This window comes from Haliaeetus leucocephalus, unplaced genomic scaffold, assembly GCF_000737465.1.
Source record: "Haliaeetus leucocephalus isolate CR32 unplaced genomic scaffold, Haliaeetus_leucocephalus-4.0 Scaffold228, whole genome shotgun sequence".
NCBI lineage: Eukaryota > Metazoa > Chordata > Aves > Accipitriformes > Accipitridae > Haliaeetus > Haliaeetus leucocephalus.
The window spans coordinates 3,594,324-3,621,837 of record NW_010972664.1 but is presented as its reverse complement, the minus strand read 5'-3'; the positions used below and the strand labels follow the sequence as shown (position 1 = coordinate 3,621,837).

Genomic DNA, 27,514 nt, shown 5'->3' with positions numbered 1-27,514 from the left:
CTATTCTGAATTAAACATGCTGTCATGTTAAAGTCTTCCCACATCTTCTTCCAAGGTATTGATGGAATGTTTCAGAGCTAAATATTTTGAAGTCTGCTAATTCCTGGAGGTCAATCTTACCTTCAGTTTGGGTGGTTTCTTATCTAAGGTAATTCTAGGAAAGGTAGCATTTGCATCCAAATATAAGTAATAATATGTTGTGCTTTAAAAATTCCTCCCAAAGCAGGAGGGTCATAGGAAGAGTATATTCTAATATGAATTCAATAAGGAGCAGGGACACAAGGCATGAGGAACAGGTAACTGAAAGTATTGGCCCACAGGAACACTGAAAGCAATTTTTTTTAGAAAGGACTTTGAGTGTTACTGAATTCACTCTAGATAAAGCCACAATTACTTGACATTTATAAAACACATTGAGTGATATCTTTAAATTATATGATTCACACTCTTTTTAAAGGAAAATCTTGTAAATATAGAAATGTTTGAAAGGAAAAAAAAAAAAAAACAAAAAACAAAACCACACCAAAACCATATTTGAGCTATTACAGTCAGATTCAAAACATCTCCTTTATTCTCAACCCAAAGAAGAGGGAGAGGATAATTAATTTTGGACAGATGATCAGAAGGAATTGGAAATTAATAAGTAAATGGACTTGCATTTAATGCACATTTTTCAAGAAGTGAGAGTTAACAGCCTATAAAACAAGATAGATTTTTTTTCTGTGCTAGCTCCGTCAAGATATCTAGTGCTATTGTCTATGCTGATTTGTTTTTAATGTGACTGACATTATTTTTTGACTTCCTATTTACTACTGGATGAAGGGGTTGTTGAAGTCTGTATAAATCAAACAGTTTGGACAATGCTGGCAGTATTTATAATGTTAGGCTGAGCAGATGTTTCAAATTTGCCTTCATTTGCATATATATTTTGTTTGAACATGCCCTTGCCTATGTAAATGAGGAAGACATTTAGCTCTGCTGTTCCTTTAAATTCATTCCAGTAATTGGACTGAAGATTTTAAGTGGTTATAATTTGTTCAATAGTATTTCTGGGGCTTTTGACATTCAGGTTTTTTGAGACCCCGACTACACCAAAAGTCTCTTATATAAGCAATTAAGGGCTTTTTCTCTCTTCAGTTTTCCTAAATCAAAGATGATGACTTTTGTGCATGTAAGCCTGAATTCATAGTGACTCAACAGTGTTTACTGCAGCCCTTGACAAAGTGTGGCCTGTGGGCCTGTTGTTCCTCAAAGATTTCTCCATTCTGACTTGCAGCTGTACTCCTTTAAAAATCGAATTGTAACAAATTTGTTCGTCTTGGTGACTTGCTCTGCAAGTTGTCTCATTAAGTCGGTGGGGACTTACTCCCTTGTATAAGTGGTCAGTAATAAAAGTACATGATGCGCACTCAGAGTTTTAACTGGGAGGCCCAGCAACAGAAAAGATGATCTGAGTGATGCTGAAGCTGTGGCTGTTAGATGGATGATTTTTTGTGCTACCTCTCCTTATTAAAGGAACTTAACTATTCTGTTTTACACCACTTAAAGTCAGTAGGCAAACTGTGCTTTCAAATAGGCTAACTTTGGTCTTCTGATAGTAGTATGATTTTTTTTTTTTTTTTTTTTTTGTATTTTCCTTTCAGAGCCTCCACAGTTTGTTGTAAAGCCTCGAGATCAGGTAGCTGCACTGGGGAGAACGGTGACTTTCCAGTGTGAAGCAACTGGAAACCCTCAGCCAGCCATCTTTTGGCGGAGAGAGGGAAGTCAGGTAAAACAGCCTTTCTGTCCCTTCTTCCTGGCAGTTTCTTGAAGAGATGATGTCACATGAGAGAAAAATACTTTAATTATTGTTTTAAAGATGTGGAAAATAAGTCTAGAGTTTGGAGATACTGGATATTTCTCGACTTCTAAGTCACATACATGCTAGGTGATGTCAGCCTTACAAGAAAAGATATCTATGTTTTGCTCAATCTCGCATTTTCTCTATGAATGTAAAAATAAATCTATGAAACAACAAGAAACATTCCATGAATGTTTCCATTACATTTTCACTACTATGAAAATCTTTTTTCGCCTGACAGGGAGAACTTTTAAGAGATGTAGAGATGACTAATGCTGAAGTTTGTTTGAAGTCCCAAACACTCCCAAATTTTCAGAAAGTTTGGCTCTGGGTGTATGGTGCAGCTCTTAGTTTGCCATGTGTTTGTCTGTGGCTGGCAAACTAAACGATTTGCTGTATTGATCTGCATCACTGCATGGATAGGACTCTTGTTTGGGGCTAAGGAGATCTACTTTCCCACTCAGTCATTTGGCTGACAGGTCATACCTGAATAGGTCATTTTTTCTCCTAGCTTCCTTATTTGAATGGGAGGAAAAAATATTTTCAGCTTCTTTGTAAAGGATCTTGAATGCCAGTGGGTGAAACACAATATAGCACAGCAAGAGAATCACAGTTTTCTTTCAGAGTCATCTTTTGAAGGAGGGATGTGACACAAAGTATTCTTTATTGGAAGGAAAGAAGGAATATGGGATTCTGGCTTTCCTGTGAATGAAGGAATGAATGGTGCAATAGCATATGACAGGGTTCTTTGTGTTACAAAACAATAAGCCAGAGAAATTGAGAACGCTTAGAGATTGGCTTCTTTACTCCCTTCGCAACATTTCTGTGTACATATCTAAGTACAACTAGACTGCTAACCAAATTTAGATTATAATCATCAATGGTATACCAGTATATTATGTTTGTATTTTTGTATGACCTGGATTTTTTTTTTTTCTTCGCCAAATGTTGTGTAGTACATAAATTTTCTGGCTTATTTTTGACTCTGAGTGGTGACCAGCTGTGATGATCGAGGGAAGTGGAGGAAGAGGTCAATGAATAGGGTTTGCTAATACTGAAGTAGACGATGTTGTGTCTCATTCCTTTGGATGATTTTTGGAAATGCAAAAGGTAGTTAGGCAAGAAAGAGAGATAAAAAATAGCCTCTGTGACCTTAAAGTATTCTCATTCAGAAATTGTTTGGCCAGAGGTAGAAATTCGGAATCACTATTTAGTGTAAAGTACTTGTATTGTTTTGATTGCAGTTCTGATTCTTGAACACTGTTAGTAAATACTGGGTACTTCATGCCAAAACACTCTAAGTAGAAACTGGCATAGGACTTAATTCTATATTGTAAGACTTGTTATAGAACACAAACACCATGATTAGAGAAACCTAAACAGTATCTCTTTTTAAAAAACTGCTCCATTCTTAGGAAGGCGAAAGTTAAACTACAAATAAGTGAACCAACATCTGCATTTAAATGAAATAAATAGAATGCCCTGGAGTAAGTTCTGAAAAAGGATGTTAAAGCAAATTACTTGGGTTCACGACAGTTGCTTGCACCGTTATGGTATCTGTACATATGACATCTTTGCTAGTACCTGTTAAACTGTGTAAAGCCCAGCATTGACCACAGAGGGTGTTAGAGCAATCCTAAAAGACTTGCACAATTATATATGCACATCTGCACCTATTTTATCACAAAAACTCCTATAAAAGCTATGCACATTGAGATATAGACATGCTTAAGATACGTAGAGCAGAATGTTTTATATATAATGTGAAAAGATGAATTTGTTTAGATACATTAAAGTTAAAATTATTGATGTCTGAATTTATTTAACCCTTTTTTCCACACTTTCTTTTCTATACATCTTTTAGAATCTGCTTTTCTCATACCAGCCCCCTCAGTCATCCAGCCGATTTTCAGTTTCCCAGACAGGAGACCTCACTATCACCAATGTCCAGAGATCTGATGTTGGGTACTATATCTGCCAGACTTTAAATGTTGCAGGAAGTATCATAACAAAAGCCTACTTGGAGGTTACTGATGGTAATGATACCTTTATTTTATCATTTACAAGTTTTTATTTTTATTTCAAGACAGCAGTGGGAAGATATGACACCACTTTGAAATCTGCTTTGCATAAATAGAGATTGCATGTGTCTTTGAACATAAAAATCCTGGTTTTGCCATCTCTGTCAGGGGTTTAAAATTTTGGATATTGTGTAACACTATGTTTCCATTTTGTATTTAGTAAGTATACTTCAGTTTATGGATTTTTTGTCAGATCTGTTAATTTATCTGGCTCTTTTTTAGTTTCTCCCACTAGATTTAGTTTACTTTCAGATTGCTTGCTGCCTAGCTCTTTATTGCTATTATTGTGTGTCCCTTTGCTTAGCATCTCCACTTACCTGTTTTTTCCCTGTTTTTTAATATTGTAGTATAGCAAGGAAAAAAACTCAACCTGTATGCAAGTCAGTACAATAACATACAAATGGATATTATTATACGTTCCCTTTTAGGAGCAGTTGGGAAAAAATTAAGATGAAAAAGCTTCAGGGAGCATGACTGCAAACAGTAATATATGCTGATGTGAGGCCAATTTGCCAGTTATCAGAAATACTTCATAACAGCAGAAATACTTCATTTAATAGCAAAGTACACAGGAAAAATAATAATCTTAAAAAGAGGTTAAGTGCAGTCTGTGGAGAGACTTGAGGGAGGGAAGCTGTTGTCTGAGAAGAGTTTCCATAAACTAGGCCTTTGCCCTATAGAAAACATAGAAATAATGCAGTACTAGAAACATGCAGTGAACCTGCAGAGTAAAATTGTTTATTAACACCCACTGGATTGAGATTGTTTGGAGGAGTAGGATTGCTTCCTTTCTGGTTTCTCACAAGTGGTAAGCCACATTTCTTAATCCACTTTTATCCATTTTTTGCTGGGGAGAAGGCCATGGCAAGGTGAGAAATAAATTTTTAAAAAAGAAAATTAAGAGGTTTTTAGTTACTGACCTGTGCCATCTGAACTTGGAAAAAATCAAATCAATTTAAATATATTTCCTTTACTATGACTATATGCTGTGGATTGGTCTGATGGGTAGTTGTTTTGCATAATGTCTTGGGACAATATTGTTTTGGTATTTCTATAAAAGTGAAGGCAGGATATGCAGAATGATACCCTGGTATTAGTAACGGTAATAGGAGTTGCCATCAACTACAGTGGCACTTAAATTAGCCATGGATTTCAGTGGCATTAGATTTCTCCTATAGAGCACAGATATGTCAGTCCTTTACCACTGACAACTACAAAGCTCTTTACAGATTTGTCAAATACAAACTGTAAGTGAGCTTATTTTGACTGTCTCTGCAGAGAAAGATACTAATGGCCTCGCAGTGCATTGCAGTGCATTGCAACAGGTTGGGACAAGAAGTAAAGGATAAATTATGCAGTTGAAAACACAAAGTGTCATTTAAACATGCAAATGAAATTACAGAAGTTGGAATTTAGCCAAAAAAAGCAGTACTAACACCCCGTCTGTTGTTATGAAAAGTAATTTAGAAATATCTGATGTTCACAAATTACCAGAACTTCAGGTTTATATTTCAGCTACCAAACCAGTTTTTAAGTTATGTGAGCCCCCATGACACTGCTGAACAGATTGTCATTTAAAGTTGCAGCTATTTTCAGATCATCAGTCCATGTCTTGTTGGATGGTACAGGTAGAAGAGGTCACTGAAACACAATAAGATAGTTTTTACCTCTTTTTTGATTATCCATTTGAAAATGGAAAAAAAAACTCATGTAGACCGTCATTCTTTTTTCTATGAATACTAAGACTGCTTTATACCTTTCTGTGCACAGTTATTAAAAAACCCATCAATAACATTTAATTTTCATTGTGTGAAATTTGCATCAAAATTGATGCAAACACACTGTGGGGATTCTCTTTGTGACTTTGAAGTCATGTTGACAGATTAAGTCGTCATAGAACTAAAAGTCAGAAACTACTGGAAAAATATTTCTTAGTTGAAAACTTTTAATATGGTCCTATTCATTAGCTTTGTGTTTACTTTACCCTACTGCTAGGCATCTCCCAATTAGGAAACAATACCAAGATGAGTTGATGGTACACAATAAAATTTTTTTAAGAAGTACATATTTGCCAGTTTATACCCTGCCTGCCTACCTCCTTTTCTCTGTCTTGGAGTGCTGAAAGTATGAATTTTGTTATACAGGCCTGCTACATGGTAGAAGATGAACAAGGTGAAATCTGTGCCTTGACAAAAAATTTGGGAAGTCCTTTCTCATTCCATTATCACTTTATAAAGACACTGGAATTAGAGAATGCCTAGCAGATACCACTACGTGATATGTAATGCTTCTTTACTTTCTGAAAATACTGTGTTGTGTATCATTTTAAAATTCTGTAGTTGTGCATCATTATAATGCACCCTGCCCTGAATAATGCATGCCTCCAACTTTAATTACTTGTTTAATTGTCTTTAGTTTGTTTCAAAGCCTCAAGCAACTGCTGGTGCTTAGCTGATTAGAAAATTGCTTCCAGTTGCAGAAATTTCTTTCCTGTTGTTTCTTCTGGCAGTGATTGCAGATCGGCCTCCCCCTGTCATTCGACAGGGTCCTGTGAATCAGACTGTAGCTGTAGATGGTACTTTAGTACTGAACTGCATGGCCATGGGCACTTCAGTGCCCACTATCCTCTGGAAAAAGGATGGGATCCTCATTTCTACCCAGGACTCTCGCATCAAGCAGTTGGAGACAGGAGCACTACAAATCCGATATGCCAAGGTAGCTTGAACTGGCAAATGGGTTTTCTTGGGTTTTTTTCACTTCGGTTTTTCCCCTCCGGGCACTTTTGATGTAGTAAATCCTACATTTATAATTAATGAAATGTTAAATAAATGTATTAAAATATTGGATACTTCATGCTTTCAGGTAGTTCATTCTTTTTGTTTAACGCTTTGGCTTATTCTGCCTAGGGCACATTATTTCAGATTTCATAAGTAAAAATGCTTTTAAGAGGTATTAATTAAGGGAATTATTTGGTACTTATAACATGAAGGGGAAAGCAAAATTTGTATTTCAGCAAGATGAATCCTTAAATTGGGCTTTAGCACTAATTAAAATGACCTAATTATTCAAATGTTTATAAAGAAAATCTTTGTTTAGCATATTGCAGTAATAGATGATATACACAGCTCTTTCAAAACAGTTTTTGAAGTTTGAACATATTCACTCAACAGTGTAAACATAGCTTAAAATAGTTAACCACCTATCAAATACCTGGCTTCCTTAGGGAATTATAGCAAGTACCTGGGCAGTATTGCTGGTCATGCCTCACACGCTGTAAAATGTTTTAAAATGTTGTTAAATTTTAGCATACTGGCTAATCTCTGCTATCTTTTCTGTGGTATGAAATGCAGTAATTTTTTTTTAAATTAGGCTGAATATATCACTTTACTATGTTCCCTAGAGTTGTCCTGTTACCAATTACAAGCTACACTGACTTAGAGTTTGAACCCCTGATGTTTGAGCGCTTCCATTCAGCTCATCTGCTGAGGCTGGGACCTTAAGAGGATAGCATTTCTTTTGGGGCAAAAAAAAAGAAACTCTTGAAATGTGATTAAGTCACATATGGACAAATAATCCAACATGCAGAACTGGATTAGAATAGCATATGGAGATTCCTTTTTTGGGTCTGCTGTAGAGTGAAATTTATACTAACACAGGGAACCCCATATGTACAAGGCCCTGTGCAATATTTAAGCTTTGTTTTAAGGATGACATGCTCTCCAGTGCTGCAGTCCAGACAAATCCCCAGGCATTACTTAGGCAGAAGGTTGACAGTTGCACGGGGTCTTGTCATCTGAGTTCCTTCTCAATTTATTTGTTAGGACCTCTGCAGACTAAAGAATAAATGCTACAAGAATTGGCTTTCAATTTGTTCATTACAGAATAGGTAACGTTAAATGAGAATCTGCAGCTTTTCCAATTATTTAACGAATGATCAGAAATAAGTATCCATTTTCATTTTGCAGCACATGAAATCATAACTTCTAATGGAAGAAGTTACTGGTTCAAAGTTTTTGCAGCCTAATATGTTTATCCGTATTCATGGGGGAACATAGAGAGCTGTAATTACTTTTCTAGCCCACTGAGTGCCTGATTGTTTCAAATATTTATTCTTCTCTTTTCCCACTCAGCTGGGTGACACTGGTCGGTACACCTGCATTGCTTCAACCCCAAGTGGCGAAGCTACATGGAGTGCATACATAGAGGTCCAAGGTAAATCAATTAGGGTTTCTCTGCACAGAGAAAATACATAAAGGAAAATCAGAAATTGAAATGCAGAAGTTATCTGACTGTCATAAGTTGCCAATACGGATGTGAAAAGCATTTAGCTTATAGCTGCTTCCTGTCTATACTCACCATTGCTCTCTCCTTTGTTAGAGTTTGGAGTCCCAGTGCAGCCACCAAGACCCACTGACCCAAACTTGATTCCTAGTGCTCCATCAAAACCTGAGGTTACAGATGTCAGCAGAAATACTGTAACATTGTCATGGCAACCAAATTTGAATTCAGGTGCAACGCCAACCTCTTACATAATTGAGGCCTTCAGGTATATGAGTCTCAGGTGATCTTGCTGTACTTATGCTTATATATAGTATGTCATTGAAGAAGCACGTGCTAACCTGCAGCTGTGTGTGCTTTATCCTTAGCCATGCATCTGGTAGCAGCTGGCAAACTGTAGCTGAAAATGTGAAAACAGAGAGTTTTGCAGTTAAAGGGCTAAAGCCTAATGCAATTTATCTGTTCCTTGTGAGGGCAGCTAATGCATATGGACTAAGTGACCCAAGCCAAATATCTGATCCAGTGAAAACTCAAGGTAAGCTTTTGATACTGAATATTTTAGGTGTCCACAGTGGCTGTCACAAGTTGACTGAGCAATACCAGATGCAAGGAATTCTGATAGCTTTCAACTGTCTGCCTGTCCTGGCTGTAATATATACTAAATAGTAAAATAGAGTGTTTAAACTTGCATTTCTCTGTAACATAGACTCTGAAAGCTGCTTAGACAGCATATTCCATTGCCTAAGGGAACCCTAGTATCTCTTATCCAAAGATAGTTCCATCTTGCAGAATAGCTCTTGTTAGCAACAAAAGTAATCTCAGATTTTTTAAGTTATCATGCCAAATCCTCAAATTCCGTGGAAATGTTATTATTATGTCCGGTGAATCAAATAAGGCCTAAGACTGAGACAGAGAGAGAAACAGCACATAATCTAAGTTGGTTTCTGCTGCATTAGGAAAGAGAAAAGTTTAAAATTTGAAGGAATTGGGCATCATGAGCCAGTAAAGAAGAGGTTTTGGCAATATATTAAAAGTATTTCAGTAGTACAGTGTCGTGGTTTAACCCCAGTCAGCAGCTAAGCACCACGCAGCCGCGCACTCACTCCCTCCCTGCCCCCAGTGGGATGGGGGAGAAAATCGTGAAAAGAAGCAAATCCCATGGATTGAGACAAGAACGGTTTAATAGAACAGAAAAGAAGAAACTAATAATGATAATAATAACACTAATAAAATGACAACAGCAATAGTAAAAGGATTGGAATGTACAAATGATGCACAGTGCAATTGCTCGCCACCCACCGATCGACACCCAGCTAGTCCCCGAGCGGTGATCCCCTGCCCCCACTCCCCTCAGTTCCTATACTAGGCATGACGTCCCATGGTACGGAATACCCTGTTGGCCAGTTTGGGTCAGGTGCCCTGGCTGTGTCCTGTGCCAACTTCTTGTGCCCCTCCAGCTTTCTTGCTGGCTGGGCATGAGAAGCTGAAAAATCCTTGACTTTAGTCTAAACACTACTGAGCAACAACTGAAAACATCAGTGTTATCAACATTCTTCTCATACTGAACTCAAAACATAGCACTGTACCAGCTACTAGGAAGACAGTTAACTCTATCCCAGCTGAAACCAGGACATTCAGCTATTGAAAGTAAAATAGTAGGGAAGAGAGACAAGGCTTACAGATAGCCAAGTGGAAGAAAAGGCTGGGTAGTAGTGGATGACAAGTCATCTGCTGACTCCAGCTATGACTGAAGTCCAGCTATGAACTGCATCTGGCTATGTAAAATTTAAAATAACATTGTGTTCACTGTAGAAAATAAATGACACTTATGATGGTGTACAGGGAATAATGCATTGCGACTTTCCAGCCTGCATTTTTCCAGTACAAATACTTAGATTCTTCAGAAGGGAAAAACTGGACATACTCTTTTTCTACGGAAAAGTCATAGAGATCATCTCTCTTTTTCTCTGCTTTTCCTACTTACTGGAGAAATTGACCCATTGCCTTATTAAGAGTGCCTGTGTTGCATGTTTGTTTCTTTGTTTGCATAAGTAAGTACATGTTTGTGATTGAAAGGAAGTTCCTTAAAGGAAACAAAGCATTTTCCTTTGGCGACTTTTCATTTTCTCTGAAATTGGTCTGAAAGCAAGTCTTTCTTCTCTCCCCTGGGGAGTGAACAATTTCACATTGCTGTCCTGTGTTATGCATTTCTCCTGGTGGGTGACAATTTCAGTGGATATATATAGACAGCAGAGTCAGGGCCACATGGAAAATAGGGATTGCATGGGTTCCTAAGCCTGTTACCAAGGAGAGATTTAGTAACCTTTTAGTGATTTCTGTATTCCTGGGAATAGGGCAACACGTTATTATGCGGGCAGGCTGCAGTGTTCTGCACAAGTCCATTTTTCATGCAGTGTAGTTTCATTCCTGGAGATGAGATGAGGTATTGGGTCTGAATGTCCCAAATGAACTGATTACCGTCCTTACTCTGATAAACTGCGAATGAGGCAGTGTTCTGTTCACTCAACAGAACTGAATGTTTTATAATGGCATGGGAAAGCTTCGCTGTCCTCTGGGCATTTAGTAGAGCTGAAGAGCTGAGAACCGCACAAAGCCTGAGTGAAAATAACAACCAATAGATAAAATTTTCATCAGTAGTAAGAAATGTAATCAAGTGTCAAGTTCTTTAAAGCAGTTCCATTCTTCTTCCAGTACCGTTTCAGTTTTGTGTAAGTTGTGGTCTTGCTAAGTAAGTTCAAAAATTTCCCAGTTCACTTTTGTCTAGAGGGTGGTATAGTCTTGTCCTAAATGCATGCCCAGACCAGGAACCTAACATACCTTCATCTTTACACTATACCAACATTAACAACAACATGCTTGGGTGTTCTTACTGACAGTCCCTGTCTTGGAGGCTTGGAGCCGAAATGAAAAAACACACGTATTGTTGTATAGCACAGATGTGCAAATGGCTAAGCCTATTAATAGCTTGATTCATATTGTTGATGACTTATCTTTTATGACTAGCAGAGATAGAACCAATAATTCCACTGACTTTCCTGTTACTTTCTAAGAGGGTGATACTTAGGCAACTCGCCAAACCGAAGCTTCTATCTTTAATGCTTTCAAACTTGGGGGGAGGGAAATACTCTGACAAATGAACTGTTTGGAGGAACATACTACATGTAGATACAGCAGTGACTCAGTGGAGGGTTTTTTTGGTTTTGTTGTTTTGTTGTTATCAGTGTTCCTTGCTAAGAATCCAGATTTGTCACCCACTGACTGCGTGCTAACCTCAGTTTACTTCTTTAACTTTGAATAAATCCCATCTTCTTGTAAATATGTTGAGGAAACTGTATGATAAAAGTTCAAAGTGACATTGATTTTGTATTCCCAAATGGGAACTATATTTCTGGAAAGAAACTTGTCCTCATGCCTTGTCCTACAGCAGTCTTACAATGTGTTTTTTTATTATTATTTAGACAAGACCAAAAGGTGGCTAACTGAGAATATGACCACCATGCAAAAACACATGCTTCACAATTGTTGCACTTGCATTTAATAAGTGTCTTCTATATCACCACCAACTGTGCTATCCAAATCTCAGCTTTCAAGATAGTCTACACACCTACAGTGACTTATCACAGGAGTTGTAGTTGCACATAAATATATACACAATTTCTGTGTACTCTTTCTTTGGCACTTCTTGTAAGCAGACAGATATGGAAATTTCCAAGGTCTTCAGAGAACTGAAACCTTGAAGATTTCCTGATCTTGCTTTGTCACTAGAGGAGGTCTTTGTCACTAGAGGCAGGGAAGTAGTAGGCTGGAGCAAAGTTTATGTAATGCATTACTCTGTATCTTGAATTAGACTAATTTAAAAAAAAAGAAAGAGAGAAATCACTGTAAGTACTTTTCATTAATTTCCCAGTCTGTGATTTTTAGCCATAGTCAGTATGGTATTTGTTTAAAATGAAGGGATCAAAGAGAGATACATGAAATCAATACAGACATTACATTACTCTGCGTCCATAGTACATGTGTATTTTAGACACCCTATTAGTGATTGCCCTATAAATTTTATACTTGTCTGAAAGTCATTCCAGTTCAGTTAAATATGCTTTTTTAAGGGCTCTGCATGCAGAAAATATGTTTCCGTTGTACCATTGTGTATTTTGAGATTAATTTGTCCCTTCATGCATTTGAACAATTCTTTTGGCTATAGAATAGACCAAATGTTAGAAAAGCCAGACAGCACTCAGCTGTGCTCTGCCTCCTGTTACTGAAGTCACTTGTCATCAGAGAAGCTGCAGCCACATGACTCATTTTTCTCTTTTTTTCAGCTGTTACATTTATTTTGTAATTAAATACAGCAAGTTTGCCCATTAATATATCTGAAGATACAGCTTCTGCTTTTGCCGTTCTTCATAGGTTTCCTGGTCTCTTGGAATTTGCAATGGGTAATAGAACCTTTTCTCCTCCCAGCAGGAAAGAATAAAGAGATGCTGCTGTAGTCATTTACCAAAGACATCCCTGAGTGTGTTTTTAATTTTTATGCAGTATTTCCCTCCTGTTTCTCTCTGTTGAAGAAAGTGCCGTGCATTGATTTGGTACTACCTAAGCATTGGTGATTTGTTCAGGAAAATATTTCATTTAGTTTTTTCTTATGTAGTTGGGAAGTACTTAGGGTAAAGTTTATTGGTGATAACATCATATGCTTTATGATCTATTCATCTGTATTTACGTATACTTATTTTAACATTCATATATACTTGTAAGAATGGAATCTTAAATTATTACAGATGTTCCACCAACAAGTCAAGGTGTGGATCACAAGCAGGTCCAGAGAGAACTAGGTGATGTGGTACTACATCTGCACAACCCTACTATCCTTTCTTCCTCCTCAATTGAAGTTCATTGGACTGTAAGTATAAGTCTGTGTCATGGAGGTGGTTATATATATTGCTGAATTGTACTGTTTGACTGCAGTGGAGTCATACTTTAAGAAGCTGTGTAGTTTGTATGCTTGCAAATGTTTTTCTCTGGAATGGGTGCTATTTCGGCTTTGCTTTCCTACTTCATTAAATTTTGTCCCATTTTCACCATTTTATGTCTCGATAGAGAGTGCTGTTTACAATACAGTGAGAGTTTCAGAGTTCTCCTGTGGAAGACTGATCAAAGCCTTCTTAAGTCATATCATTTGAAGCTTTTGCACTGCTTTCAGTAGGAAGTGTAACAGTCCCCTAATGAGATAACATGGGGACTTCCCTGTCTGTCAGTCACTAGTAGGGAGAAATACTGCATAATTCTGTTTGAAAGTGTTACATCCATCCTCCATACATACTGAGCCATGCACCGAAACCCATATAGCCTCATATGAACCTCTCCTTTCCCACGGTGCTATGAGTACGCACAGTACAGGGAGAACAGACAAAAAGGGCAAACAGTTTTCAGATGTTGCATTGATGTTGTTCTGGTGGGAGGAAGCAGGAAGTTGGCCGTGTGGGGGTTATAGCGGAGGAAATGAAAGAGTGAGGAAACAATACCGTAGGAGTCGTGAAGCAAGGGGAATTGGAACATACATGAAAAAGATTCAAGTAGGTTTACAGGGTGGAGGCCTCAGTGAAAGAAAGGATTAGAAATGGCTTACTGTGGAGACATTTGGCAATCAAGAGGTAGAAATGAAGAGAAAGAACAACACGGGAAAATGCAAGTACCAAGCAATGAGGTAAGAAAATGTAATTCAAAGAAGAGCAGTTTTAAAATAGAATGCAGAATGAAGAAGAAATGGGGAATAATTATACCAGCTGCAGGAATAAATCCAAAGGGAGTGAGCTTTGAGGTCTTTTTAGGACTTCCATCTGAACATGTCAATATATTGGCAGGGACAGTGCAGGAGGGCACAGGGTGTAGCCCCTGCCATGCCATGGCAGAACATTTTGAACAGGAACAAAAGGCATTTTGACTTTGTAGCAGAGCCCTAGCCCAGTGGAGTCCTGGTCCATGACCAGGGCTCCTCGGTGCTGCAAGAACACAAATAATACCTGCTGTGTTGCATGGTAATTACACTGTCACCTACTGTATGGCCACCTGCAGCAGGCAATCTCCTGTTTTAACCAATAACATTAAAACATCTTTGAAGGTCCTAGCACGATTTTGTTTGACCTTTACTTACAGAACAACCTTTTCCAGACAGGCAGTTTTTGTCAGTCTCTTGGGTGGCCTGTGGCTTCTCTGCAATTTCAAAAATAAGCATTACCTCAGTTTCAGCTAACGCATTCTTTATGTGATTATTAAAAATGAAATGTGTTGATTTTTGGGGTAAAATAGCAAGCAAACAGTTTTATTAGATCACGGTATGAGCTGTTTGAGAATAGGGAGAATCTGATGCACTTCAAGAATTTTTGTTGTTGTTGTTACTGGACTTTCTTATTCATCAGAAATTGAAACCGGTATTTGAAAGGTAGTGAATGCTCTGTGAGAGATCGCTTCTGTAAGATAGCTTTCTGTTTCCGCTATAGCCAAACACATTGAGTCCCACCCTCGTTTACATTAAGATCTCTTTCTCCATATGTGTGATACAAAATGGCCTTGGTCTAAAAAGCAGTCAGGACCACTGGGTATCATTTTGATCTGCTTTTCCAAGTCTCATCTGTGTTACCATACTGATTTTTTATGAGCCGCTTCAGAGCCCTCTCAAAACAGCTCTTTCCCTCCAGCAGAGGAACCTTCTGTTGAGTGGGTGGACATGGAGGAAGTGCTTGGACAAATCTGCTCTCTGACAGAGCCCAGCCTAATCACAGTGATGGAGATAGTGCCAGCTGGCTGCCCTTTCAATTTGCTTTCTCCAGAAGGAAGCAGGCAGGAAGCAGTGCTCATTTCATGGATTTTGGGAGGCTTCCACACCTCGGGAGAGTTGGCAGGCTCTCTCTTTGATCTCTGTATTCATCACCCTGAGTTGTGGAGCTGTAGATCCGCTGCCCTCACCGCCCTCCTTCCCCCATGTGCCCCCTGTCCTGACAGGCAGGTTCGGGTGGGCAGAAGTCTGGCCTGCTCTGAGCTCCCCTTGCTCCGCAGATGCAAAGGCTGTCTGTTTTACAGAGCTGGGGCATATTATACAACTCCATTATCCCCCTTTAATGCCTTCATAAATCCACGGAAACCAGCACAGTTCTACCAGCTTCAAACAGATAATGCTCTTGTGAATCAGGCCTGTAATTTGCTGTAATGCAAGGAGCCTTCATCTGCTTCGGCAGCGTTGTTTACTTTGAGTAAAATGAATGGATAGTCCAAGGACTGCGCATAGTGTCACAGACATCATTCCTGGTTCATATTTGTCAAAGGATGTGTTGTGTGTTCTGCTGTCTTGCCAGGTGGACCAGCAATCCCAGTACATTCAAGGATATAAAATTCTGTACCGACCTACGCCAGCATCCTATGGAGAGTCAGAGTGGTTGATCTTTGAAGTGAGGACTCCAACCAAAAACAGCGTTATCATTCCTGAGCTGAAGAAAGGTGTAAACTACGAAATCAAGGCCCGCCCTTTTTTTAATGAGTTTCAGGGAGCAGATAGCGAAGTGAAATTTGCAAAGACCCTGGAAGAAGGCAAGTAGGAGCCAGACTGTCTTCATCTTTTCTTTTTGAAGTAGTAGTCTGGCCTGCTTTCCTCTGATACGTTCATTATTTGATTTTGTTTGAAGTGCGTGCTGTTAGAGACAGCAGAGGAGGCTGTGTTGGACTGATGATTATGTGAATTGCTTGGTGACACAGAAGTAAATATTCAGAACGATGCTGGAGAGACAGAGAGGGATGTGCAAAAGCCCCCTGCAACACACAATGGGAAATGCGCTTTTTATCTTCACTGCAGTGTGCACTCCTCCCTGCTGAGTTCATGGTCTGGTCACAAGTGACTTCTGTCAGATTCAAGCACTTGCTAATCACTATCTTGAGTAGATAGCAGACACCACAGAAATCATCAAAGCACTGTAGCTGAGGGAATGGAAACCACATTTTTAGAAGGCTTTTATATCTGGATCAATCAGTAAGACAAAATGAAAAGATGAATGAGGGCAACAGATATAGTGGACTAAATTATGTATTTCCATCTCATATGTGTGCTTAAAAAGAGAAGGTTCATGAAGCTCTTCCTTTTATTGCTGCTCGGGCATAATGAGTATGCAAGATGGCCAGTGCCTCTGAACAGGGATTTCAGTGCCTCTGTTGGGATGTGTCACCTTTCCCCTTCTCTCTTCCCTCCCCAGTACAAATGCTGTGTAGGTCTGGTTTATTGCTGCGAGTGGTTCAAGAGGTGTGCTTAACTGCATTAATCCTAAGCATCAGCTAAGCATCCAGTTTTAGAAAGACTATTTAAAATGCAAAACATAAATTATTATTATAAATGTGTTAATATTAACACATTCTGTCCTGATTTTAGTAAGTTTTGTATTACTCATTATTATTTACACACTAGAGGAACTGCATTTTAGCATTCTGTTGGGGTCAATTTATAGACTTTATCGTTCAAAACTGTTGATCCTGGGTGAGACAATTTGAGACCAGTGAGGAACGCACTGCTTGGGACTGTGACATTCAGGTAATGGGTATCTGAGTTTGGAGAGTCTGGTGATGAGTGTGACTTCTCCTGTCCTGCCAAGCAAGACTGCAGCAGAACTTATGAGCCTGGTTGCAGGTTCACACACTTTCCTTCTGTATCATTTTATCTTGTGGGCAAGAACTGCCCTCAATGAAGGGTGGGGCATAAAAGAGTGCATTTGTGTAGCCCAGAAACGATCTTCCTCTTAAAAAAGCTCACTGCTGCATGTGGCAAACTTAACCGTTCAATCCTTCCTTCCAACCAAACAGCTCCTAGTGCTCCACCTCAGAGTGTTTCAGTAACTAAGAACGATGGGAATGGGACGGCAATTGTGGTCACCTGGCAGCCGCCCCCCGAGGACAACCAGAACGGGATGGTTCAAGAATACAAGGTACTGCTGGCACGCCTTGGTCCCCTGGCAGAGGGGGTATTGGCCGGGTAGTGACAGATGAGGTGGTTCGTGGATGCTTGGCTCCATCTACTGGTTAGTCAGAGCAAACGGGATAGAAAATCACTTCTTTGACTCAAACTCCATATTTAGGAATTCTGTCTAGATGGTAGAAGGCAATTAAAACAGCCTCCATAAATCAAAGCAAAGGGTCAACACTCTTAATTAAAACAACTGCCTTCTTGCCTTCATTATAACTTGAGAAATGCACACACAAGTAGAGAGGGAACCATACCTGTTTGAGAACCGTTTTGTGACTCAAAAGACATTGGCCAAGGTAATAAACATAAGCAGGCTTAATGAGTTGAAAAGCTCAGGGATAATAATTAACAGTGTTAAGATCAGAATAAGTTATGCGTAACTGGGTAGTTAAAACAAATGGAAAACTTTCAAGTAAAGAATGTGCTTGTATAATAATAAATTCATTTAGTGTGTAGAAATTTTTTTTTTTCACACAAATACAGTTCGCATTATGATATTCAATTTTTGTCAAATTGTAAATACATTACGAAATATTATTTGCTGTTCTTTTAGCAACACACACTGTATTTATTTTCAGTTCAAATTGTTTTGTGATAATTTACATAGCAAAGTAAATGAAGCTTATTATTCCTAAGCGAGCTACAGACATTGTAAATGCCTAGTTGTGGGTATCAGGTAAGCTTTATAGCCACAGAGAGGCAGGATTTTTGGTTTCAGTCTCCTGCAAATGCACATTATTGAGAAAATTTTTCAAACGAGAATGCCTTGGCTATTTTTCAGTTTAAAACACTGTGCTATAGACATATATTCCTAGCCACCAAAACTCATTCTGCCTTTTTTTTTTTTTCCTTCAGTAGAAATGGGAAAGGGAAGCGATCACTAAGCTTCATGGTCAATTTAGAACAATAAAACGCCTTTCAGAACCTGGTCAATTGGTAAAAAAATCAGTTTATGGCTTAGTTTCAAATACGTAATATAATTGGAAAAAAAATACTTGCAAAGTTATTTTATTTAAAGACAGACCTTGAGCTGAAGAGGTGGAATTATTTCCATCAAGAAGCTGCATCAGAGGAATGTTAAACTTGTAAGGACAAAACAATAAAAGTCAGGAAATTCACATTTCCAAGTGGATATAATACCTAACATACCTCCTAGCATTCAGAGGTAACAGGCTGTCAAGTACAGGAGCAAGCGTCTTGTAGTGCTTGTGTAGCAGTAGATGACACACTGGCATGTTTCACATCTACATTTATTGTGTGGATGCCATTATTTTCCTTTGTGCTTTTCACCATGGACAGAAAACACACAATGAATATATATGTAATTGCAGTTTAAGTTGCTACATGTAATGAATATTTCTGTCTAAAAACTAAATAAATGCAGAAGCAGTGATTTAAGATTAAGAACTAATAACAAGAAAAAAAACAAATAGAAGTCTTGTAAAATTTTCTCTTTTTTCTTTCCTCTTTGTTTTTCTATCTCCTATGTTTTCTCCCAGAAAAAAAGGTACACATGTGTGGGGGAAGTCTTTGTTTTCTCAGCAACTCAGATCTAAGGCAAGAGTGTACCTACTTTAATTAAAGGATAAAATAAATAGGAAGGAGGATACCATCTTAATTGAAGAAGTGTCAGTAGCACACACAAAAAGGCAGAAATTCAAATCACAGCAGAAGTCATTCCCTCCTTCCCTAGCATGAACTTAGAAATTCTCTTGTTATACTAATTCTTTCTTCACTTATGTGTCTATTCTAATGTGAATTCCTTCTTCCTTCATAACATTCTAAAAGTTCATTTTCACTTGCCTGTTTAGGTATCAATACAATATACTATAGATACATACATACATATACAATAGTATGGCAAGTACTGAACAACCTGGTGTTTAACCTAACATTCTTGTTTTGTGAATTTCTCCATGTATTTGAGTGCCTAAGAACAAAACGTCTTTATGAATTTGTAGTGCATAGTTGTAACTACGTAACAGTTTTTTTACTGTTTGAACATACACCATTGTACAAGGTGGCAGTAAGAATTCTGTGAGAATTACATAAGTCAAAATGTAGATTTAAATCTTTTGTTCCTCAATTTATCGAGTTCTTATTTACATAAGAGCATTTTCTTGGACTATCCTTTAGGATTTAAGAGCAGTACTACTGATAATTATACTACTACTACTGACTGAAACACTCTCTGCTTAGTATCAGAACATAAAAAGGAGATTCTCTTCTCTTTGTGTGCTCTGATCTGCTCTGCGGCAGCAGTTATGTATATGCTGTGGTGGAATTCTATTTTGAAGGACCTTTAAACACATTTCAGATCCTCACAGTGTTCCACTAGCCTTGTTTCAATCTTTGGCATCCAGAGAAGGAAAAAGGGTCTTACAATCATGCAGGCCTAAAGAGATAAAAATATCTCATCATATTGTTTCTCCCAATCATTTAATATCACTGATGTAATTCATAAAGTGGTGAATTGAAGTCATTAGACCTGCGTCCTGACCTTAACCAAAAACTGGGATCTGAAATTGTGCTTCTGTCTCTCAATAGAAGATGGCATATTACTCAATCCTTGCCTCTTGCTGCCATTTAAAAAAAAAAAGAAGATAACTTTTGGATTCTAGCATGACATTGGTTCTCTTGTGATGTTATGTGGTGAAAGACTTGCTCTTGAACTTGAGTGAAGAAAGCCTTGCTTGACAAATGATTCTTGAAGAAGAGAATTGCAAATTCATTTAACTGAATGCTCTTACTTTGTTGTTTATATGAATGACTCTTGGCTACCGGGCTTCCCTTATTTGTTCCATGTTACTAATGCTTTTAGTTTTATTAGCACTGATGTCACTGGTTGAACTGTAAATGAATTATGATAAACCCATCAAAGAATTCTAGTGGTTGGAGCTGCTCTTTGGAACAAGAATATCTTTTCAGTATTCATACAGTGCCTAGGACAGCAATCCATGACTGTAGATGTTAGCGTAGTGCCAAATTCTAGATTTCTTTACCCAGCAGAAAGGAATGTGTCATCCTTCCTTCTACTTATCCTTCGGTGTTGAATTTTGAACATTTACATGTACCATACACTTACTTCCCTGCAGGTTTGGTGTCTTGGCAATGAAAGTCGATACCATATAAACAAGACGGTAGATGGTTCCACCTTTTCTGTAGTCATCCCCTCCCTAGTTCCTGGCATTCGATATAGCGTGGAAGTGGCAGCAAGTACTGGGGCAGGACCTGGAGTGAAAAGCGATCCCCAGTTTATCCAATTAGGTAAGCCTGCTGGTAATCCTGCCTCTTGGTTTCAATGATTTTTGTTTGTTTGCTTTTGTCTTTTATGGCACCAGAAATACTTTCAAGACAAGTGAAACAGATAGTGTTACTTGATCTCTGGAATAGCAGGATTTGGCACTTCTGGTTTTAAACTTGCCTTAGAACTGCATTCTAAAGATGGGATTATAACAACACAGGTTTTTTTAATCTCCCAATTCAGCAGTGCTTTTTGGTTATTGATTTTTCAAAGTGAATTTTCACACTTAAGACTAGTGTAATAAAAAATGTAGAGGAGTATGAATCACTAAGTGTTGGCTCACTTTAGTTTAGGGATGTAATTTGTCTTGATCAGATTTTATCTTTCTTTATTGAAGAAAAAACCAAGAGCATGCTAAAATTAAGCGCAATAAATATCAACTATGTGTGAAAGCTAGTAAATAACCTGAGTACAGGAAAAACAGGTACATAGATGATTTGCAATAATCTTGACCTCCTAACTTCGTTTACACCAAACATTTCTCTGCCATAAAAGCAGATCAGCGGCACTGATCCTGGATGTATCTGGGAGAAATGCATCTTTGCTATTGGTTAGCTGAAGATTATTTAAAGTAGCTTTAGGTATAGTCACATGCTGGTTTACCAGTATGCCTGTATCAAAATACCTTATCATTACAGTATATAATTGTGAAAGCAAACTCAGCATGTTGCTTTGGACTTATGTCCGTCTATCTCTGTATCATTAATAGATCTTCCTCGTTATTTCACTTTTTATATTTAAAAATCTATAACTACTGCATGTGAAAACAAGACCGAACGACTAATATATTCTCTGGAAAATTACATGTACATTTCCTTGGCTATTAAAATGAAGGTCATCTTTAATTTAACTTATACAGGCATATGATTCCCAGTTACATATTAATAGAGATTTTACAACAAAATTACACACAGTTTATATGATAATCCATTAATATGTGCAAAACCCCATAGTCATTTGGATTGTTCTTTCCTACAGCCAGCTTCCATTCACAGCTTCCTACAGCCAGCTTTCCAGTCAAAGTCAAGTTTGTTCTATATGGCTTAGATTTTGAAAATTTTAAATTAGTGAGGCTTATGAGTATAAAATAATGGGGTAACCTCAATGTTCAAAGCCAAAGACTTCATAATCACTTTTTTTTTTTCTTTTCTCTGATGATAAGCGAATGCTAAATGAAGGTGAATTTTATAAGGGAACTTTATCACTTTGGGGTTTTGGTAAGTGGAAAAAAAAAGAATGAGACTGTTGGGGTAAGATTTTTGCCACCTTCTGGGTTTGTGGCCATTACTGACACTATGTTAGAAAGCATGAAGCGATCACACAGCTCAGAGGGTGCTCAAATGTGCAAGTCTGGTAGAATCTGTATATTTCCTTACGGTTGGGGTTTGCTTTCATAGTCTGTACTTCTTGCTTCTAATTAAGTGGCAGGACCAAATCTACATATACTGTAGTAAAAACCCCATAATTTTGTTGTTACATGGCAAAGATTTGGAAACAGGAGTCTTGTGGAGATCCATGCCGCTAGAAGCAGCACCAAGAAATACATAGACAGTGCTGCAGCCATTTCAGCAACTGCAGGAGGCTGCTGAAAATTAGTACTTAAATTTAAGAGGAGTACCATTTAGTAGCACAGATCAGCCTAAAATCATCAAGGCAGAAGAATGGCTGCAGTTTACCTAGCTCTGCCCTGTGATACAAGTTCTCCTACAGCCCCCACAAGGAAGCGCATTCTTAATTCTTGGATGTGCTCCCAGCATGGGGGTGGAGCAGACACTGGAGTTTTCTGGTAGCTTTTCTGAAGAAAGAAAATTAATTTGTTGATGTCATCAGTTGGCACTTTTTACCAGCAATAAATTACATGGCTACAGAGAGAGGGAAGGGAGGCCAGGGAGCAGGAGGAAAGACAATTAAGGATGCTACTTTTAGAAGATTTGAAAGAGTCCTAACTCCCTGTAACTACATGCACTAGGAACTGCGTGTTTGCCACTGACAATTTCAGGTTTCTGCATTTCTGTCACTGATCCTAACTATTGCTCCAGGAAGTCTTTTCCTGGTATATGAATTAGTATAGTCCTTACTTTTTTTTTAACTAATTAAGAATTCCGTGTGTAGAAACAGGATATACTATGTGATTTAGATATTCACTTTCTACTTTTTTGAAGAACTTTTCATTAAAATCAAACATCTATCTCCTTATAATGTGTTTTTCTTACAAAACTATGAGGCAAGGTTGTGGCTGGCTCTGGAGCACCCAAAGAAGAGGTTTTCTTCCCTGGTGCAGCCAATGCTCTTGCACAGCAACCTCATATTTGAGTCTGCGTGCTGTGCAGGCTGCTCCAGAATTTGTGACTGTGAGAAATGCCTGGGCAGAGTTTCGGCTGGGTGTGTGACAGGAGGAAGCTTCACCTTTCTGAGGCGCCTTCCAGAACAAGGCGGGAGGACAGGAGGCATTGGATTCTCTGAGAGCTGAGGCATGCAATCGCAGTCCCATGCATCAGCTGAGTTGTGATAACTGACCTTGTGCACACACTTAACCTGTTACAAAGACAGGTACAAATTGTAAGATCAGAGCTCTTTCATTTTCTATGTCTCAGCTGACATGAAGCAGCTCACTGAGCTGCAGTACCCCAGACTTCCTGTGCCACCAGGGACAAACCAACAATATACTTACTTGTTATTCAAAAGTCACCTTTCAGCGTTTAAAATCTTAAGATCAACTGAAAAATCATGCGTCTTCTTAAAACACTCCCCTTGGGAGTTATGAATTTTCCTCTTGGCTTTTGAATGACCTTTTAAAGCTTTCTGTGGAATTCCAAGGTCTGGAAAACCAGTTGTTTGTTTGTTTTAAAAGAAAAGTTGATAATTTACAGAAAGAAAGACTGCAAGAGCTTTGATGTTAAGGAAAAAAATTCGTATTTCATGAGAGCTAGGCACAGCTCACTATATTGTGCTTATAATACTGTGCTGTGGAGAAAAAAATCATAGACTTTTGACAGAATTGTTTTTTCTTGTCATGACTGGTATCTTCGGGACATTATGTACAAAAATGCTTTGTCCAGAAAGTTAAGAATTATCACAACAAATTACTTTTTGCTGATCTCTAACCTAACTTTTGTACAGTGATGGGTTACTACCTATGATAGCTTGGCAGTATTACCTGTGCTTGTTGGCAAATAAGCAGTGGAACTGCAACATATTGCAATATATTTTGCTCAGGGTACCGGCTCTGAGAAGCCCCACAGCTGCAGTTAATGTTACTCTTAAACACATAATTTGTATGAATATATGGTATGCAGTTATTTATTAAGAGATGTCTGCACAATTATTGTAAATATTGAGTGCGTTATTCAGCCAGTGGATGTCTCAAGTGTACAAAACACAAGAAAGTCTCATTGAATCGTTACTATTCTAATTGCTTCATTTAGGAGATGCGATTTGTGAACTAGCTAGCATGCCTTCAGGGATATTATTCTGTCAGCCCTTCAAGTACTTCTAGTGTGATAGTTGTAAGGGGTTTTTGTTGCTATTTTTGTCTTATGGCCTGCAAACAACTCAAAAAAAGTAATCTTTTTTTTCTTCCCTCACAGCAAACCCTTCCAAACCAGTTCAGTGTTGTCTCCTCAAACTGTATGTTACAAGATTGAAGTGCAAAACTGATATTTTTCCAGTTTTGGAAATGTATTTAACCAGGAAGGAGACAAAACTGCATATTCTTAACCTGGTAATATTTTACCAAATAACGTTCATATTGCATCGTGCACATATATTTGAGGAAACACTCAGATGTTACGTTGCAGATTCCAGGTGTTTCGGAAATTTTGAATTGCCAGAATTAGCAATGTCAACAAAACTTAGAACTTCCTACTTACTGTTTGTACATTTTGTATCCTGAATGAGACAGTCATATGGAAAAGTACCATTCCATAGGTTGTACATGTACGGGGCAAAGTTGAGGTTGCTTTCACACCTGTGAACCTGGAATTTCCTGTCTTTTTTGAATCTTTGGCATTCCAATCTTAATTGTATATTAATCTTTTATTTAACATTTAACATCTTAAATGTTAGATTTTACATTATTTATATGAATATTTAACATTAGAGAATTAGAAGTCCCAGTTCTTCTTGATGCAAATCCTAATTAGTTTTCATTGACGTTTGAAACAGACCTTCAAGACAGTCAAATCGGGTAGCTTGTAAGCAATAGCCATAGCAACATTATCTGTGATTAAAAAGAAGGCTCTTATCTTGGGGTAGAAGAAGAAGGGATGAGTCACTGTGATAATATGCTGGTTTCAGGGAGTTGTGGGATCAGCCTGCTCCGACAACTCTGAGGCATTTTCAAGTACATAAAATGCTGCGGCTGCTGCTCTGGCAGTAAGATGCGCTTTGCTGTAGAATGTTTATGTTCACTTATTATTTTGGCATGTCTCCCCGAGGAGTGCAAGCAGGAACAAGAATGTTGATTATGAACCATTTATAGATCAGTCAAAGCTTCCAGAAATTTCCTGGGATAAAGAAAAAGTACTTTTTTTAGTTCAAGGTCTCTTTTCCTGACTGATCATTCAGGATCTCACAGGACTATTACGGAGAGGGAAGATACCCTTCTCAAAGAAAGGCTTCTAAGATAATGTTCCTGGAAATTTTTGGTAATGAGGGGTTCACTAGATTTCATTCCCTTTGCTTTATATTTGGCTTACTTTCTATTTTTGAATTATAAGAGGAGCAGGACATGGGTCAAATGTGGTCTCTTGAAAGCCCTTCCATCTTCTTTTCTATAATGCTGTTTATATGACTGTACATGAACACATCTGCATTTTTCTCTTCACCATGTGTGTAAATGTGTACCAGCTCATTTAATGTAATGGCTCTAACAGTCCACCCATGTACAATGTGCCATAAGCTTAGTTTCTTAAAAGCAAATACGTTATTATGCAGTTCTTATGCTTGCAATGGCTAGCAAAATAATACCATGAAATGAATCTTAATTAAAAATTAGAACAATAAATGTTCAAAGAGATTATTCAGTATTTTGTAATCTTCAGACATGCATTGACTGAGGAATGCAAAATGTTTGGATAAATAAAAGTACTGTCTTTCTGTATGTCTGAATTGTTGACATGTTTAAAAAACTTATTTGGCTTTTGAGTTTGTGATTATTTTTTCCCCCTAGATTTATTGTTTTAAATATACATATTTAAAAGATTAGACAAAAAATATTTATCAGTCTTCTAAACTTATTCAGGACCATAGGTTCTCCAGAAATCTTTTGTTCTATTCCATTAACATGTACGAGGTAGTGTAGCTGTATAAAAATAAAGAAATAGTAGGCTTACTCATTTTGAAAAGAGGCTGATGATGCAATTTTTCATATCTTAATACGGCCTCAGCTGCAAAGAGACAAAAGATGAGATAGAGAGTGACAGATTTAATTCATTGGTCACGGTATACTTTATATGTTTAAGCCCATCTGGGCACTTGTGTGGAACTTCACTTGGCTGTCTCCATAAAATCCAAAGCAACCCATCTTAACCTTGCACAAATAGGCATGAAATCTATAAACCCAGCAGACACAAAGGGTTTATTAGTAAGAAAAGAATGAGTCTGCCTGGTGAACTTTCAGACTAGGCAGTGCACTTAGGATCACAGAAGATAAAGGCACCTGAAATATGAAATAAAATTTCCAATAAGGTAGCAGTCAAAGGCAGTGGTGATTCCTCAGCAAAATAGGTATTTGACCTCGAAGTTGCAAAAACTGAAATCTGGAATTCGTCACTGGAAGAAGCTGTTACTGCTTTAACCATTTCCCATTCAAAAAGGCATCCTTTTCCAGAGGTTTGTTATTTGTATGATTTGTTGTCATTCCATCTCCTGTTTATGTTGCAGTTTCTTATATTTTATTTAGGCTTCTTTTGGAATAATGCAAGACAGGTCATCATAAGAAAAAATAAAAACCTATTCACTGCTTAGTTCATAGGGAAAAGGTATTGGTTTTTAAGTAAATAAGTTTTCATTTCTTACATAGTTTATATTAATAGAATTAATAACAAGACCTTTCTCCTTAAAACACTAACCTCTCATTCTGAATCTGATGTCACTACGTGTAGCAAAAAGCAACTAACTAATTGTTACATTTACACAAGAGTAAAAATGGGTATTTCAAAGACTAAGCTGTGGAATGTGTAAAGCAATATCTGCTCTGAGTAAAGGTTTCAAATTCTTGCCCTCACCCTGTGAAGTAATGAAATTTCCAGTAAGAGCTCACTGTAGTGGTAAAAAGTCAGCAAGGCAGTATTTTGTCTTTGAGTTGCTTCATTTCAGTTAGAAAGCATTGGTCACTAAGTGAATATTCTTACTGCTGTTCCTAGAAGGTTCTTGCAAAAGTTCAGTACAGAAAGGGCAGGAAAGACTGATTCTTACAGGTGCTTTCTCTATTAAAAAAAAACCAAACACCACCAGTGTGTAGAAAAATACATGTTCTTTATTTTGATGTGTGATATTTAAGGATGAACTGTTTTCGAAAAGGGATGCTTGTTCAGTAATAATGAGACTGCTTGACTATTTTTACCAATTCATCTCATTTTTTAGTTATCCTTTAGCTTTTTCATCCACATCAAGAGGGCAGGATTGGTTATTTTGTACTTTTACATCCTTTTAAATATTCAGTCTCTTTTAATTGAGGTCAAAGTGAGACTGCAAATAGTATATTAGACTGTGTAATACAAGATTTAAGTCATCTGTGAGGAACTGCTAAATTAAAATGTATCCCTCAATACCAACCACATGTGCAGGTAATTTGAATTTGTAATTCTTCTGTGATTTTCAGTTATGAGAGTGGATGTTTGGGTAGCTGACTTCTACCCATTCGCAGAGCTCAAAGAACAGACTACGTATGTTTCATACTTGGGCTTTCTTTTACTTGGTGTATTCTTTGCTGACTTTCTGGATAATTTTCTGAAGCTGGTGTTGCTTTGCTAAAATAAAAATTAAAAAAA

General features: G+C 37.8%; 1 protein-coding gene across 1 annotated transcript in view; it reads left to right on the top strand.

Annotated features, from left to right (window-relative positions):
• The window catches only part of ROBO1 (roundabout, axon guidance receptor, homolog 1 (Drosophila)), a 658,904-nt gene that overhangs the window by 594,297 nt on the left and 37,093 nt on the right, over window positions 1-27,514 (top strand). Inside the window, exons 9-18 of the mRNA XM_010567233.1 lie at window positions 1,644-1,768; window positions 3,705-3,876; window positions 6,431-6,636; window positions 8,052-8,133; window positions 8,299-8,467; window positions 8,568-8,734; window positions 12,999-13,120; window positions 15,570-15,801; window positions 17,059-17,180; window positions 20,314-20,485. Of these exons, the coding sequence (XP_010565535.1) occupies window positions 1,644-1,768; window positions 3,705-3,876; window positions 6,431-6,636; window positions 8,052-8,133; window positions 8,299-8,467; window positions 8,568-8,734; window positions 12,999-13,120; window positions 15,570-15,801; window positions 17,059-17,180; window positions 20,314-20,485 (1,569 nt within the window). The remainder of the gene's footprint in view (window positions 1-1,643; window positions 1,769-3,704; window positions 3,877-6,430; window positions 6,637-8,051; window positions 8,134-8,298; window positions 8,468-8,567; window positions 8,735-12,998; window positions 13,121-15,569; window positions 15,802-17,058; window positions 17,181-20,313; window positions 20,486-27,514) is intronic.